The following is a 15,948-nucleotide window of genomic DNA, read 5'->3' on the forward strand; positions in this document are numbered from 1 at the left end:
GGCTGGTCACCACCCAGGTCCCTCCTCCCTGGGGCTAGAGCTCCAGGGTCCGAAGGAGATCATGGCAGATGGAGGCAGGAACTCTGAGGGTACAAACCTGGCACACACAGCAGGCCTCCTGACTTCTGGGCCACACCCCACAGATGAGCTAGAAAAGACGCCCCCATCTCCAAGCCCTCCCCACACCCCACCTGGTGTTCAGGTTATCCTGGCACTTCTTCACTTCTGCACTGCACGGGTGATTACTCTCTACCAGGCTGTTGGCAGCAAGGTTCACGCCATCAATCTGAGTCATCAACGTCTTCATCTCCTGGTCCAGGATGTCAAACCTGATGTGGACAGAGAAAATGAGGATTGCTAAGGCAGCAGCGGCTTTTGCTTTCTGCCCCGTTCTTGCTTTCTTCTTCCACCTCCTTCCACCAGGTAAGAGGGGAGAAAGGAGAAAGATGTGCTGACACTCCCTCTTTTCTGGTCCATGGGTCCACTTTCATGGTTTAGCATTTCCTGGATGAGGCTAGGAGAGACCTGGTTACTTATACAGGCCGATGTCTCAACAGAGATGGAGGAAAAATGAGGTGTGGGTGGTGTTGATGGCCACAGAAACCATTTGCCACACCTCCACTGGCTCAGCTGCTGCTCCTGAACCCTAATTCCACTGCCTCTACCTGAAGGATACCTCCCCAGTCAGGTGCTCCGTCCTGGGGAGGAGAAGGGTGAGCTGCTGAGGCTGTGGACATCCTGTTATGAAAGCTGACCCCTCTGAGATAAGAACCCAGGTCCCTCCAGCATCGGCATGGGACCACCAGGGCAGGCTCAAGGAGTAGCCTCTTGCTCTTAGCTCCTTGGATTCTGTACTCAGAATGCTGGGGGCAAGCCTTGCCATGCCAGAGTGCTGATGGAACTCAAATACTGGAAATGAGAGTGGCCTTGGACTGACAGTTTACAAACTGGTCTCTGAGGCCCCTGAGGGTTCATGTGGTTTAGGGACTGCCACCGAAAGAGCTTATGGGGTCTTGCCTCTCACCTCCCCCTTAGTCACGTCCCCTCCGCTTTCCTCTGTGTTACATATCAGGGGTCCCACATACAATTCATTTGAACAAAGGCTGCTGTCACTGAAAAGTCATCGAACACTTGGACTAGAAAGAGCCCCTTTGGGAAAGGCCCTGGGGGTGAAGTACCCAAAGCCAGATGAGAACTCGTGACTCTTGGTGCCTGGCCTCTGCGACAAAGGGCGTCCCCAAAAGCCTCTCAGAGAGAGGCTTGCTGATCTGGGGACTAGGAGCGCAGACTGTAGGGGGCGGTGAGAGGGGAGGGCCAGCTCTGACCTGTGCTGCACGACCTCCAGATCCTCCAGTGTGTCCGGGATCTCCATCTGGGCCAGCCACTTCTCCTTCTCGCCCATCCACAGCAAACAGGCGTCTGTCTCCCCAAACACCGTGTACAGGTCCAGGGCATCCTGCAGCCTCTGCCGCCGCATGTCCGCCTGGGCCACCACCTGCTGGTAGAGATCCCGGAGGGCCTGCAGCCGGTTGCTCACATCTGGGGAATCCTGGAACCCTGGGGGAAAGTCCCGAGCCTGCTGTTCCAGGTGCTGCATCACTCCGCGGCTCTCCTCCAGCTCCTCCAGGAAGTCCTTGTGCTTTTTCCCCAGGGCCCGTGTGGCCCCTTCATCCTGCCCCACATCCTCCCCCGAGAGCAGCCGGTGGGCGTCCTGTAGCCAGGCCTTCAGATCATCCGCGTCGCCCTGGAACTGGAAGAAGTTCTCAGTGTCCTGGAGGTTTTTCTTGCAAAAGGCAGCCAGGTCCTTCAGCTCATTCCACTGGTCAGACACCTTCTTGATCCGGACCTCAATCCGGTCGTGCCCAAACTGCTTGCGTGCCACCATGTCCTCAGCCTCCCGGAAGATCTGGTCTAGGTGGGCATCCAGCCCGCGCAGCTCATCCTCAAAGGCCTTGTGCTTCCGCTGCAGGATGAGTACGCTGGTCAGGTCCTTGCCATAGTCCAGGGAGGAGTAAATCTGCTCCTTCTCCTTGATCCAGCTCTCGGCCTCATCCATCTCCCAGAAGAACTTACAGAGCTGCTTGGACTGCTCCAGCTGGGCCTTGCGCCCAGCTGCCGTGTTGCTCAGCTCCTCGAAGCACTTTTCCAGGTGGCTGACGCGATCCCGGATGACCTGGGGGTCACAAGGCTGGTACCCTGGGTGACATGGGAAGAGGAAGGACAAAGAGGGTAAGGGCTTCATTATCTCTGGGCAAGCTTCAGATCAGGTGCCAGACTAAAACCACACCTAGAACCTGCCATCTCACTGGGGATTGGGATGGGATTGGGATGCAGGAGGTCTCAGTTGCTCAGAGGACAGGCTTTTAATTAGTTCTTTATAATGAGTTTCCACTAAATCTTCAGGAATTAGTGGGATTAGTTCCCACTAAAACTCCAGGAATAAGAGAGGTTAAAAGTTGGATCAACTCTCAGTAGAAATGCACAATGTGAAATTATTTTTTAAAAGACCCAGGCATTAATTTCTAGATGATTCTTCCGAGAGGCAGCAGGGGTCACCTATCTAAGACCAGAAGCTATAAACCTAGCTTGTCTCCACCATAACTTGAACTAGCCGAGAGAATGAAAGACGAAGGATGCCTTCTTGGTGCTTACACAGCTTTCTGATAACAGATGACCGAAGCAGTCTCCTGCTTTCTGAACAATTTTGCTCTCCCTCAAACTTCTTTCTTGTACCGCGTGTTGATGAAAGAGGCAGAATTCTACAGCTAGATTTATCCACCCGGGTGTGCTGGAGTGCTGGGCCAGAGGCCTCAGCAGGAAAACCTCAACCCGCAGCCTCACCTGACCCCTCAGTGAACTGCAGGGTGGCTGTGGTGATGGCCTTCACTTTGTCCCCTTGGATGGCAATGTCAGCCTCCATCAACTTGTGTTTCTGTAGCAAGTCCTCGACCTCCAACAAGTGCTTCCCAAACTCAGCAGACAAGAGGTGAGCCTGGCGAAGAGGACAGACAGGGCAGAGGGAGTCAGGAGAGGTGGAGAGACCCACGTGCTAGGAGAATAACCTTCCTAAGTGAGGGTCCAGGGCACTGGGGACCAGGGTGTCAGATGCAGCTGGAAAATGCAGTTTCTCAATGGGAAAGAGGCTACAGAGCAGGAGCTCCCACTGGGGGTGCCCATCAGAATCATCCAGGGAGCATCTTTCAAGAGTTCAAGTCCTACACTCAGTCTGCCCGTGTGTGCCCCAGGGGTGGGACCTGGGTGTACGTATTTTCAGAAAGTTCCGTGGGGGACTTCCCTCATGGTCCAGAGATTAAGACTTCACCTTCCAGTACAGGGGATATGGGTTTGATCCCTGGTCGGGGAGCTAAGATCCTACATGCCTCAGGGCCAAAAAACCCGCAACATAAAACATAAGCAACACTGCAACAAATTCAACAAAGACTTTAAAAATGGCCTATATCTTCAGGATGGGGAACACATGTACACCCATGGCTGATTCATGCAAATGTATGGCAAAAACCACCACAATACTGTAATTTGTCTCCAATGAAAACAAATGAAAAAGAAAAAAAAAAAGATATTAAAAAATGGCCTATATCAGAAAATCTTAAAAAAAAAAGCAAGCCCCAGTCAGTCTGATGCACGTCCTCAGTTGAGAGCCACTGTGATAGCGAGAGAGGAGACTCAGACTTCTCAGGGGCCCTGGATGCCAAGGTCTGGAAGCCAACTAGAGTCAGATTGTGATTACTCAGAGCCTGATTCTCCAGGCTCCTGAGGGAGGTCTGTCTCGTCCAGGCCCTGCAGGCAGGCACCTGTGTAACTATGAACCCCAGATTTCTTGATCACTGGGGATACAGCAGACTGGAGCAGAGCGAGCCAAGCCGTGGAGAGGCAGATGCCATCAGACACTCTGCTGCCTTAGATGCTCTGCTCTGACTCGGCCGTGGGGCTGGGAGGTGCCTATGGAAGCAGAGCTTGCTGAAGCCCCAGGGGGACGGGGTGGGGTGGGGGTGGGGTGGGGGTGCCCAGGCCCACCTTGATCCCGTCCATCCAATCAATGCTATGCAGCATGTCCTGGAAGAGCTTCTGCAGGTCCAGCGTCTTCTCCAGCCTCTGGCGCCGGGCCCCCAGCAGCTCCTGCAGGTAGTCCCACAGGCGGAGGATGTTGTCCTTGCGGGCCGTGATGCGCTTCTGGTCATGGTAGTTCTCCAGCTCCAGCTCCTGGGCCAAGTCCTCCAGGGCCCGCACCCGCTCCTCATAGGCGGCCGTGTCCGTCTCGATGGCCTCGTGCTTCTTCTTGGCGGCCTCCACTGCTGCCAGGTCATACCCGAAGTTATCCTGTCCCCCAGGAAGGAAAACAGGCAGCTCGGTTAGGGTCCTCTCGGTTGGTCCCCAAGCTCAGAGAAACGGCAGGTCTTTTAGGAGCAACTTCTGCAGGAGAAAGTCTTTCCCCAAAAGGTTACTTCTGCCAGCTTTTCCAGCCTATCTTATCAGCGACGAGTTCCAAAGACTAAATGTCTCATAAGAACCTTTGCAAGAAGCTCGTGATTTCACTCACTGCACTATCCGTGTGGGTGTAACACTGGGTGACTATCATGAACAGAGCTCTTTCCCACCTGCTGGCACTCGCCACCCTGCCTGGAGGGACCTGCCCCGTTCTGGGCAGGAAGGGGCTTCTTACTGGAAACCCTGCAGCTGCACCCAGAGGGCTTGCCCCATGCTCTCTGGGGTAACTACACACTCTCCAGTTCTTTCAGAATGCTTGCTTTCGCCCTTCCGGATGGAATTGATTTGATGCCAAGATCCAAGTGGGAAGGGACAGATGCTCTCATGGAGAATCAGTCCTGGGGTCAGGTTTTAGTAAGTGAAATGTGACACAGTCCTGAAGGCCAGCGTCCAAGGGGCATGTCTGACACCCACAAGGTGCATGGCTTCTATCACATCCCCAGAGGACACCTGAAATGTTGCCTTGAACTCTGGCTCTGGGTGATGCTCCTGGTTCATGGGGGATAGCCTTTGGGGCCATTTTTGGACTGTGGGGCTCTTTCCTAAAATGAGACTTAATAGGGAATTCCCTGGAGGTCCAGTGGATAAGACTCCATGCTTCTAATGCAGGGGGCCCAGGTTCGATCCCTGGAGGGGAACTAATATCCCACATGCTGCAACTAAGCCCGTGCACTGCAATGAAGACCCAGCGCAGCCAAAAATAAATAATTAAAAAGTGAGACTTAATCAATCTGGGAGAGTTCCTTTTCAGATGTCAATCCTGACCCACCCAATCACAGGGAGCAGGGATGCAAGGCCTGTGGAGAGGCTTATCCCGCTCCGCCCACCCCACCATCGCAGTCCCAAGTGCACCCGACTACCTGGGCCACGAGGCGCTGGTTTTCATTGAGCCACGTCTCTCTCATGGCCGCTTTTCTGTCAAAGCGCCGGGCCAGCTGCTCCAGCTTCTCCTGCCGGATGAGCTCACCCCTCAGGGCCAGCTCCCGCTGGTACTCAGCTTCCTCCAGGCTTTCCCAGGCCTGTGCGGGGTGGCAGAGGAGAGCTCTTGGGATTTTGGGGTACCATCCCAACTCTTTCACCAGGACTGAGTGATTTGAGGAATCTAGACAGAACCTAGCCTTCCGGTTTTCCTGTTTAAGCCAACTGAAGATTCAGGGAGCACTGATCACGACCTCCCAGTCCCTCTTCCCCTACACTGGCCTTCCCGTAAATTGGTCTTGGTCTCATATAGTGTTATTGCCTCTGTGGGTGCTCAGTAAATTCCTGTTGAGTAAATGGCCACCACCATTCCACTGGAATTTCCAGGTGGTGGTAGGCCTCCAAATCTCCAAAGTGTCAAGGCATTCGCCTTCATTAAAAGTAGTCGATATTCCCTAAAAGCTCTCCAGGTTCTATGGAGAATATGCTATAAACTGGACTCTGGGCATCTGAGGAGGGGACTGCACAGGTGGACAGTGGGTAGAGCCTGACCTCTCAGTGCCAGGCTTGTATAGTACCCTCAACAGCCAGCTGGCCATTATTAACAGCACAGAGTGGCTTGGCTTACCATTCCCTATGCCCTCATTAGGAGAAGCTCAGTTAACCCACTGGCAAGCCTGCTGAATCCCCATTCTCATGGCATTTGAGCTGGAACTATGTAGCAACTGCCTCTTTTTCTTTTTTATTTTTTTTAAATTGAAGTATAGTTGACTCACGGTATTGTATTAGTTTCAGGTGTATCACATAGTGGTTCAATATTTGTATAGATTACACTTCATATAAAGTTATCATAAAATAGGGGCTACATTCCTTATACTGTATCTTAAATCCTTGTATCTTACTTATTTGATAGGTAGTAGTTTGTACCTCTTCATCCCTGTCTCCTATCTTGCCCCTCTCCCCACCCCTGAATGGAAGGATGGTGGGTAGAGTCTGACCCCTCAGGGCTAGGCTCAGACAGCACCCTCAATAGCCAGCTGTGTCACTGACAACAGCACAGAGAGTGGCTTGACTGAACCCTTTCCAGGACCATTCCCTGTGCTGCTCTCAGGAGCTGAATCAACCCCCTGGCAACGAGAAATGAAAAACGCCGCTGTACCCGGTTGATGTCGGACACCAGCTTCCCATCGTGGGGCGTATAAACTTTCTGATTGTTGGCTCTCATCCGGGACTGGATGGTAAAAAGTAGGACTTCCAGATTCCCCTTCTCCTGAAACCTGTTGAAAAAACAGAGGTTGGGTGATGAGTATGGAGATTCCCACAGACAATTTTTCTTGTTTAAGTAAACGTGGAACCCTGGCATCTTGGAGCTTGGATAGCAAAGCATATTTCGCTTTAAAAAGTAAAAAGAAACACAACATTGTAAATTAACTATACTTCAGTAAAATTTTTAAAAAGTAAAAAAAGATAGAGGATCTATATGTTTTACCTGTTACAACATTAGTCTATCATACTCACCAACTGGGACCTAATAGGGGCTGAGTCTTTGCAACATAAATCAAAGAAAACACAACTACTGCAGTGTTTGCTTATCATTTGTTTCCATGGGGGAATGGCTAAGTGTTCTGCAAATTCCTGTAGGTATCAAGTTTTACCAATCAATACAAAGAAATTCTTCCCTGTTCTACAAATGCTAAAGGCTCCTGACTAGCTCTTTACTCAGTTTTTTATGGTGTGAGTCAATAAGCCTTTGAAGCAGCATTATCCACGTAAGAACATATTGCACAGAAAGCAACTTTCACCTGAGTACTAATGAGTTGGCTGTCCTGACAACTGTCCAAAAGTCCAGATGCTTCTGAGGGGGGAGGAAAGGCTGGGCTCTGGGAGGATCTCAGGGGGAGGGGAGGATGGCAGCAGGATGGATGTCTGGAACCCAGTGTCCAGACGAGCTCCAGGTAACTGAGTATTTTCCCATTTCTGCAAGTGGCCAAGTTATCTACCCACTTTTCCCTCCTCCTTGTGGCAGCTGCAGATCAGATGGTAAGCAAGGTCCCAGGCCAGTCCGAGGCCAGCCCATATACCTGCTGCTCATAGGCACGTCAAGGAGTCTGTGACCTCGAACACTGTCTTACGTAGCCAAGAGATACCACCCCTGTGTGCAGTGCCTGGTAGACTCATGGGAGATATTACTTGGATTGGATTTAGGACTTTAAACATGGTTAGTGTCAGGCCAGAAATCAGACATTTATTTATAGTACATTCTAGACTCCGCGTCTGGCCATTCCCAGTTAGCGAGTCATGAATGAATGAGCAGGGGAGAAGCAAAGCACAGGTACCACCGATGAGCTAGAAATCCGTTTCAGGGGAGCTGGACAAGCTGAGGGCAGGCGAGCTAGAATGCCGTGTGTGTATGTGTGCATGTGTGTGCACACGCATGGCTGTATTTGCATGTGCATATGTGCACACAGGCCCTGCACACACCGCAGTGGAGCAGGAGTCCCGAGAGGCAGGCTAAGTGCTCTGCTGATGGATGAGCAGTGACAGGCGGAGAGAAGAAGAAGGATGTGTCTGATGATCAAGGAGGCTGCGCGTGGCGAGCTCTGGGGCTGCAGATGCAGAGGTCGTTACCAGAGAACAAACCCGCAGCTCGCTGCGCAGGGAAGGGGAAGTCTCCGGCACAGGCTCTTTGAAGAGACTCTGAAGCCTGAGATTTCACTCCTGCTCCCCATTCAGGGATCTGGATCTGAGAAAGTACTTCCCTTGGCTATGAGTCAGGGGTTACTCAATGCCCATTTCCTGCAGGCTGACAGCTCGGGAGCAGGGAGAGAAGACGGGATGAAGCAGGTGACAGGCAGGCAGCTCGCTAGCCTCCAGGATATGCCTCCGGGACCCCTTCTCCAGGCCCTCCCACCTTTGGGAGGTCGTTTCTCAGCAGTTGCTGCCCACCCTCCCGGGTGCCCGGGCCCTTACTTGGGTGGCTTCTCGACGGTGCGGTAGGTGCTGAAGGCCTGCAGCTGCTGCTGGACACCAGCCAGGGAGTTGGCGAACTTGCGGCTATTCAGGACGGTGATGGTCTGCTCGATCCAGGTGAGCAGGTCCGAGGCCAGCCCACCGTACTTCTCAATCATCTTCTCGGTCTCAATGGCGTGGTCAATCACCTAGGGAATCACCCTGTGACTCATCCTCATGAGAAGGGTGAGGACATCAGTGAGGATGCCAGCGGGGACCACAGTCGAGGTGGTCCTCCTCCTCGCAATCCCTAGAGTGTTTATGTCGGCTTTGTCCCCAGAGCCCAAGACCACTGCTGAGTAGAGGGCTGGACAGGAGGTGCAGGAGGGACCTGGCCGTGTTTGGGATCAAGAGCCGCTCCCCTTCCCGCATCCTGTAAAAGACTGGAAAGCTCACTGTCCCAGGACATCAGTCACCAGAGGAGCCAAAGTCCTGTTTGTTTAAAAACGGGTATTAAGGATCAAGGTCATTGGAAAAGACCCTGATGCTGGGAAAGATTGAGGGCATGAGGAGAAGGGGGCAAGAGAGGATGAGATAGTTGGATGGCATCACTGGCTCTATGGACAGGAGTTTGAGCAAGCTCTGGGAGATGGTGAGGGACGGGGAGGCCTGGCATGCTGCAGTCCATGGGGTCGCAGAGTTGGGTGTGACTGAGTGACTGAACAACAAGGGTGGAAGGCTTCCAGGCACTGCCTTTGCTCAACACCAGTGCACAAAGATGAATGAGAAATGGGCCCTACCCTGGAGGAGCTGAGGACCCAGCAGGAGGATCTGTAGAACGGGGTGGCTCCCGGGTAGGCTATGGGAGCCTGAGGGATCTGACATCACAATAGACTAACAAGTAAAAGCCCGTTTTGTTCCTGAGGGAAAGTTCATGAGATATAGGTCTGCAGGAGGAAGGTGGATCCGGAGCTATGACCTCATTGAGGACAGATCATCAACCTGCACTGGAATTCAGCTTGGGAGCCATTAATGTGGCAATGCTTGGCTTCAGAGGAGGTTGGTGGGAGTGATGTGAGCCCTTTCCTATGGCTGGGGTCCAGACATAAAGCTCTTAGGAGAGAAAGGGAGCGTCTGTCAAGGCCTTTGCACGGTGAGCAGGGATCCGGGGGCCCTGGTTTCACAGAAGCTCCGTACCTTACCGACTCGTTTGCCCTCCACCGCCAGCACCTTCATCTTGGAAAAGTAGTGGTAAAATGCCACCACGTAGGTAATGATGGATTTCTCATCAGGGTTTTCTGTGAAGACATCTGCAAGGGGAAAGCGTGGGCTCTCAGGACCAGTTAGAAGCTGGAAATGTCAGGCTCAAGGGGTTCATCTCCCTGTGTCTCCAGCATGAAGTTCAACTACACGTACCGAGTAACAGGCGAGAGTGGAAGAGGAATGGGGCTGCGGTTTAAGTCACAGGATGAAATCCATATTACAACCACAAAACAAGGAAGAAGGAACAAGGTGGGCAAGACTACAATGGCTCCCGAGCGGGCAGGGGAGGCATCGGAGCCAGTCTGGAGCTGAAGAGCAGACGGAACAGGGCCCTGGGCCGGCCCCCAGGCCCACTTTGTGCCCACGGCTTGCCCAACACCACCACACGCCTCCGGGTGCCCTGCCCGTCTGGTGGGTGCCGGCTCACCTTCAGGGTCAAGGAGCGGGATGATGCCCAGCTGACGCTCGGCCACTTCGAAGGCGTGTTCCAGGTTGTGCCGGGCGTTGGAGTCCTTCAGCTTATCGAAGTCGATCAGGTCGGGCCTGGGAATGAAGCCAGACTATTAGAGGGCAGGGGGCATGGTGTCCCCCACCAACAGGGCAAAGACCCTGGGCAGATGCAAGGAAGTGGCTGAGCCAGAGGACTGAGAAGAGGACATGGGCTGGAGGAGGGATCTGTGAGCACCAGCCTGTGGGGAAGGAGGATTTAAGGGAGGCAGGATGTTGAGGGTGAGAGGAGCAGGCACAGCGGGTTTAACATTCCTGTGGAGCTTGGACAGTAACCTACACACTAAGTGCAAAGTATCCAAACCCCCCTCCCTCCAAGGGTTCCCAGGCTCCCGCAGCCCACTCCCCCTTCTTACCGGTGCTTGTGGATCAGGGCGTTAAAGGCCAGGCCATCCTTCCAGCTGGAGGTGAAGTTGGTGACATTGACGTGGGGGTAGCTGCATCCAAGAGAAACATTAAGACCTAAGAAACAGATTCTCTAGAGGTCCCTACAAGTGTGTGAAGGAGAGGGGTGGACCTGACCCTTCTCGAACAGCTTCAACAAGGCAGCAGCTGTTAAGTCCCACAGAGAGGCTCCCCCATCCGAAGGGCCCAAGAGACACTCACCACCACCCCCCACCCCCAGACCCCATGGTCTGACCCAGGCAACTTTGGGATAGAATCCTATATTCCGGGCCTCTAAGAATCAGGTCGGGATAGACTGTGCATTGAATACGTCCAAGCTGCTATAGTTCTGGGTAATACGTGGGTGTGGGGTGAAGAGGGTGGTGAGAACACGGTAGCAGCTGTCCCCCAGGGCATACCCTGCCGTCTTCATCTGACACCACAAGAGCAACGCATCCTTGGCCGAGCGCGTCTCACGACCTTCCTGAGTTTGGACAACGATGTCCTGAATCTGGGGGCACGGGAACAAGAGAAGGGAGACTGAGATTTGCATCTGGCCCAGGGCTCTCTGGAAGACCCCCCTCCCTCTTTCCTCCTCTGGTTACCAGCCCTGCAGCCACACCACAGGCTGAGGCCTATAGTCCCGGAGGCCTGCTACCCTGCTGCACTCCCCAGGTCAGAGGAGATGGCTCCAATCAGAAACTCAAAGGGGAGGCCGAGAATAAATGCACGATGGCCTCTTTCCTCCTCAGGAGGCACGACGCTGTGAGGGCCGTGGACGGCATGACTGTTGGAAGGTGTTGCATCTGGATTAGCGGCTCCTGGGGCCTTTTCATCCTCCCTGGTTCTGCCGTTATTACCATTTCATCATACACATCTGCAGTTAGTGAGACTGGACACCTGAGACCACTTGCAGGAGATCCTCGGGATGGGAGTTGAGTGTTATTTTTCTCCTCCTGGCCCTTCCCTCCTCCAACTAGGTTCTTTCTGCCCCAAACCAGCAGGTGGAAGACCCTGCTTTCCCTCCCTTGGGCTTCCTAAATTTCCTTACATAACAGACATGGACGTTCAAGGTGGGAAGAGAAAAGCTTCTGACTGGAAAACACAGCAGCAGATCTTCTGCACTGTCTTTGCAATTTTTGAATCAAACTATTTAGAAAACCAAAGAGTTACCCATGTAGGGGGAAGGGGGCAAAAGGAGATCTGGCGAAAGCAACCAGATCTGAGTCCAGCTCCCAGTTTCTAGCTTCTCTCTCGACCACGACACTGGCTGAGCTGCTTGCGCTCAGCTTCAGCAAGCTGGTGATGCTCAGGATGGTCTCTCCGTCCTACAAGCACTGTCCCGGGGGACACATGCATGAACACTCACACTCGTTCACTATCTTCTTAGGTCCCGGGGACCCACCTGGAAGCGCAGGATGATGGTCCAGATGAGGCCGAGGACCAGGCGGTGGTTGCCGTCCACGATGTCGTGGGAGCCCATGTTCTCCAGGTGCACGCGCTGCTCCCTCAGGAACTGCAGGGCCTTGTCCACATTCTCCAGGCAGTGGATGCGCATCTTCCCCTTCGTGGGCTTTGGCTGAGGGACAGCATTGCCCCCACGGGCAGGGGAGAACCTCACGGTCATGCCTGGACCAGCTCCTGTCATCAGCATCCACCCTCCACACCAACTCCACCTCCTAGCTCACTCCTTGACAACGTTTCAACCTCTTCCTTTCAGCAAAGTTCAGGGGTTCCCTCTTTGAGCACCCAGAGCTCTGCAAGTGGGCTGTACCAGTGCTGTTCCTCAGTCTAAACAGAGCTTTGTGAGTGGTAATAGATGACATTCAGATGAATAACACAACAGGGAGTTAACTGAGCACTTACTATGTGCCAGGCACACTTCTAGGAACTATTTACTGCTGATTGGTGATAACAGTGGCTTTCAGTTTGGTAACTGATAATGGGTTCATCCTGCCATCCAACCTCCTCCCTCCTCACCCTTGAATGGCCCCAACTGAAGCTCAAGGGACCACCATTGCTGAGTAATTGCATCATCTGAAGGGTTCTTAGCGGTAACTCTCTCTAGTGGGCCTTCAGTGAAGGGTAAGAGGTATTCTTTAACTTCAGCCTGGAGTTGAAAAGGAAACAGAAGAACGTGGAATCTTTCACTCTCTTAGCCTACATCATCAGGCACAGGTATCATTTTACACAGGGGAGAAATGAGACAAAGAAGGTCCTGCCTGGTAGGTCCAAGGTCACAGTGGAAGTGACTGAACAAAACATGAGCCCTGACCTGGTTCTCCTGCAGGGGCAACATTGCTGCTGGGTGAGTTACAACTGAGAGGGCCAGAAATAAATCTCCACTTGTAAGAGTGATGGACACACAAGAAAATCTCTTCCATTCTTTCCTCCTGGTTCCATGAAGGAGGCAAATTCTTCAGCTGGGTAATGGCATCTGTCTTAGCCTTTGCTAGGAGGCTGAAGGTAAACTCACTGCAGGCCAGACAAAGATAACCAGATCCCAAGAGAAGAAAGTCAAGGGCTCTTTTTCTGAAGGAATATGAAGGAGGTGGGAGTGACCAGGAAAAAAGCAAGAAATTCTGAGACACTTCAGCAAAATTAACTAAAGTTTTGATTGATATATTGGATGGAAAGTCATTGCATTTATGTTGGGACATATAGGTGGGGCTAGTGGTAAAGAATCTGCCTGCCAATCCAAGGGACACAAAAGATGTAGGTTTGATCCCTGGGTTGGGAAGATACCCTGGAGAAGGAAATGGCAACCCATCCCAGTATTCTTGCCTGGGAAATTCCACGGACAGAGGAGCCTGGTGGGCTACAGTCTTTAGGGCTGCAAAGAGGTGGATGTGACTAAGTGACTAAGCACAGCACATTTTTAGATGAATAAGTTCAGAGAACCAATCAGTTACATGGATACATTGCATCATTACTATTGCAGGTTGTGAGAAGTAGAGAGGCCCCAGACCGTGTCTTTGCTGCAGAGGGGACCCAGGACCAGCCACAGGGCCCAGAGGAGGGGCTTTACCAGCATCTCTCCGGAGAGCACCTCCAGCAACTTGATGAGCATCCGCCCGTCCCGCAGGTCCTTGTAGAGGTCGGTGATGCGGCAGGACACGCGCGCCAGGTGTGAGTTCACCCATTTCGTGAAGGTCTTCTTCTGAACAACTTCCCGCTCATCTGGGTTGGGAGAAGAGCCTTGGGTGAGGTGCCTGAGATTGGCAGAGTCCATTTGCCATGTGATACGGGACCAGAGGATTTTTCGCCTTAACCCAGAATTGCCCCATCCCTGGCAGAGGAGGTGGGTATATTTATTCTAGCCCATCTGTTCTATCCCTGCTCTGGGAAGCATTGGTGACCAGAGCGCAACCTTTCGGTGACACAGGTCCATGCGCCATATCTAGGGTAATGAGAAGGTAACTTCCAGCACCATGGTATCAAGGTGCCCCAAACCTAGTCACCTGCTTGCTTGTGCCAATCAGAAAGCTCTGTGCCCCTGGGTCAGCGAGCTCAGATTTCAACCTCAGGTTCACCTGTCCACTCATCCGACAAATACTCTCTCTGTCTAGAAGGCTTTCTCTCTGCCCCTCTACCTCATCCCATCCATTGCACCTAACTCCTAGTCATCCTTTAAGAGTTAGTGGAAACAGAGCTTCTCCGGGAAGTTTTTGTGACCCCTAGGTTGGGTCTCACCTGGTGTGCCCTGAACCCTACATCTGCATTGCTCATTTCTCTCTCCTCGTACTTGGATTAGTTGAGAGTCTGTCTTTCCTGCAAGATTGCAGGCTTCTTGAGTCCAGCAAAGTTGTCTGTCTTGTTCATCTCTATATCCCCAAAACCTGGAGCCTGGCACACAGTAGGTCTCCAGAGCCGTACTGTAGCTGGCTGTGTGGAGGTTTGGCCAGCTCCTATGCCAGGGCTCCTGATACATAAAAGCAAAACACACTACCTGCCCTCAAGGAGCTGCTGGTATGTAGAGGAGAAGGAAGAACATGAAGACGATGAGACCAGGTGGAAAATGCGATCCACGTGGGGCTTGGGCTGTGCACTAAGTTCTCTTTCTTGCCTCCAGAATGGCAGGCATGATTTTCCATCTTCAGACCTGGGAAGCTGACACCCTCGGCCTGAATGAGCCTCAGTCCAAAACAGGCTGCTGGCCCAGGCTTTGCCAGTTCAGGTGGGTACCTCTTAGTACTTCCATTAAAACAGTTACTGTAAAATAAATGTTGGGATCTGTCTGGTTAGGGCTGGGAAGCTTGATTGAGATGCTGGAGAGAAGACAGGGACTGGGACTTCAAAAAGAATGGGGGACAGGGTAAAAGAAAGAGAGAAGAGGAGCAGAAAAGATAGAAACAAGGAGAGCAGTTTAGTGAACAGCCTTTGGCAAACTGCTTTTGGGCATGGTGGCTGAGGGTTCAAGGTGGGAGCTGACCTGGCAGTATGGCTGGGTCACAGAGGGTCCCCGGAGAGAGTGTGCTTAGGTTGGTCACAGACAGGGCAGACTCTGAGCAGTCCAGCCAGGAGGGAACGTCAGCGACGTGAAAGCAGGCTAAATGTCAGCTCAGCTGAGCCCAAACCGTGGAAGGGCTGGCTTCTTCAATGATTAAATATCTGACTTAACAACAACAAGAGGAGCCCGGCCAGCATGGCCTCAAGGGGATACTCCTGGCGGTTCCTGAGGCTCACAGCATCCAATTCCTTTCCACTTCGTGGCTATTTTGGTGTTAGCAACTCAGACCCTTTATTCGCTTATTCATTCATTCAGCAATTGCTCATTGTACAGTCATTAGGTGCCAGGCTCCGAGTGGAGGTGGGGCATTCAAGGACAGGAAGAGTCCCCTCCTTGACACAGACAAACTTGATTATAAATATGATAAGCTCTGGAGTCATGTGTAAAGAATTCTATGGAAACCATCTACATAAGACTTCTAAGAAGAGGAAAAATACTACAACTGACTATACAAATCCACCATAATAAATATAAAGTTAAAATGTGGCTTATTCGTTCTGGGACTCTGGGCAAAGTTCCAGGGGGGAAAATCCCCTTATGCTACTGGACCCTTCCCTGATTTCAAGGTCTGCTTCAGCAAAATGTAACTGAACTTTTGATGATATATTGGAAGGAAAGCAATTGAATTTAAGTGGGAACATGTTTAGATTCAACAGAGCCAGCCTCAGCCCCATGCCATGATGCATTCCCTAGAGATCAGACCAGCTCCATAAGAGGCTAACCCTTCCAGTCGTTGTGGAGGGTTTGTCCAAGGGGCTGGGATTTTTTGTCCCTTAAGAGGTAACTGTCTCAAAAAGTCAAAGTCCTTTCTTTCCTTCACCTTTTCTTGTCTTTAAGAATCAAAAGAGTTCATTATGTGGGTGCTGAGACCTGTTTACTTGTGCTCAGCAAAGTGTAAGGAAGAGCTTCTA

General features: G+C 52.1%; 1 protein-coding gene across 1 annotated transcript in view; it reads right to left on the bottom strand.

Moving 5' to 3' along the window:
* SPTB (spectrin beta, erythrocytic) overlaps positions 1-15,948 on the bottom strand; it is a 128,264-nt gene that overhangs the window by 37,860 nt on the left and 74,456 nt on the right. The window contains exons 3-15 of the mRNA XM_065941784.1: positions 13,556-13,707; positions 11,933-12,106; positions 10,947-11,038; positions 10,500-10,580; positions 10,064-10,179; positions 9,571-9,683; positions 8,395-8,582; positions 6,584-6,701; positions 5,367-5,525; positions 4,036-4,338; positions 2,842-2,992; positions 1,326-2,196; positions 192-329 (exon numbers count right to left, since the gene is read on the bottom strand). Coding sequence (XP_065797856.1) covers positions 192-329; positions 1,326-2,196; positions 2,842-2,992; positions 4,036-4,338; positions 5,367-5,525; positions 6,584-6,701; positions 8,395-8,582; positions 9,571-9,683; positions 10,064-10,179; positions 10,500-10,580; positions 10,947-11,038; positions 11,933-12,106; positions 13,556-13,707 — 2,656 coding nt within the window. The remainder of the gene's footprint in view (positions 1-191; positions 330-1,325; positions 2,197-2,841; positions 2,993-4,035; positions 4,339-5,366; positions 5,526-6,583; positions 6,702-8,394; positions 8,583-9,570; positions 9,684-10,063; positions 10,180-10,499; positions 10,581-10,946; positions 11,039-11,932; positions 12,107-13,555; positions 13,708-15,948) is intronic.

Source organism: Muntiacus reevesi, chromosome 7, assembly GCF_963930625.1.
Source record: "Muntiacus reevesi chromosome 7, mMunRee1.1, whole genome shotgun sequence".
Classification (NCBI taxonomy): domain Eukaryota; kingdom Metazoa; phylum Chordata; class Mammalia; order Artiodactyla; family Cervidae; genus Muntiacus; species Muntiacus reevesi.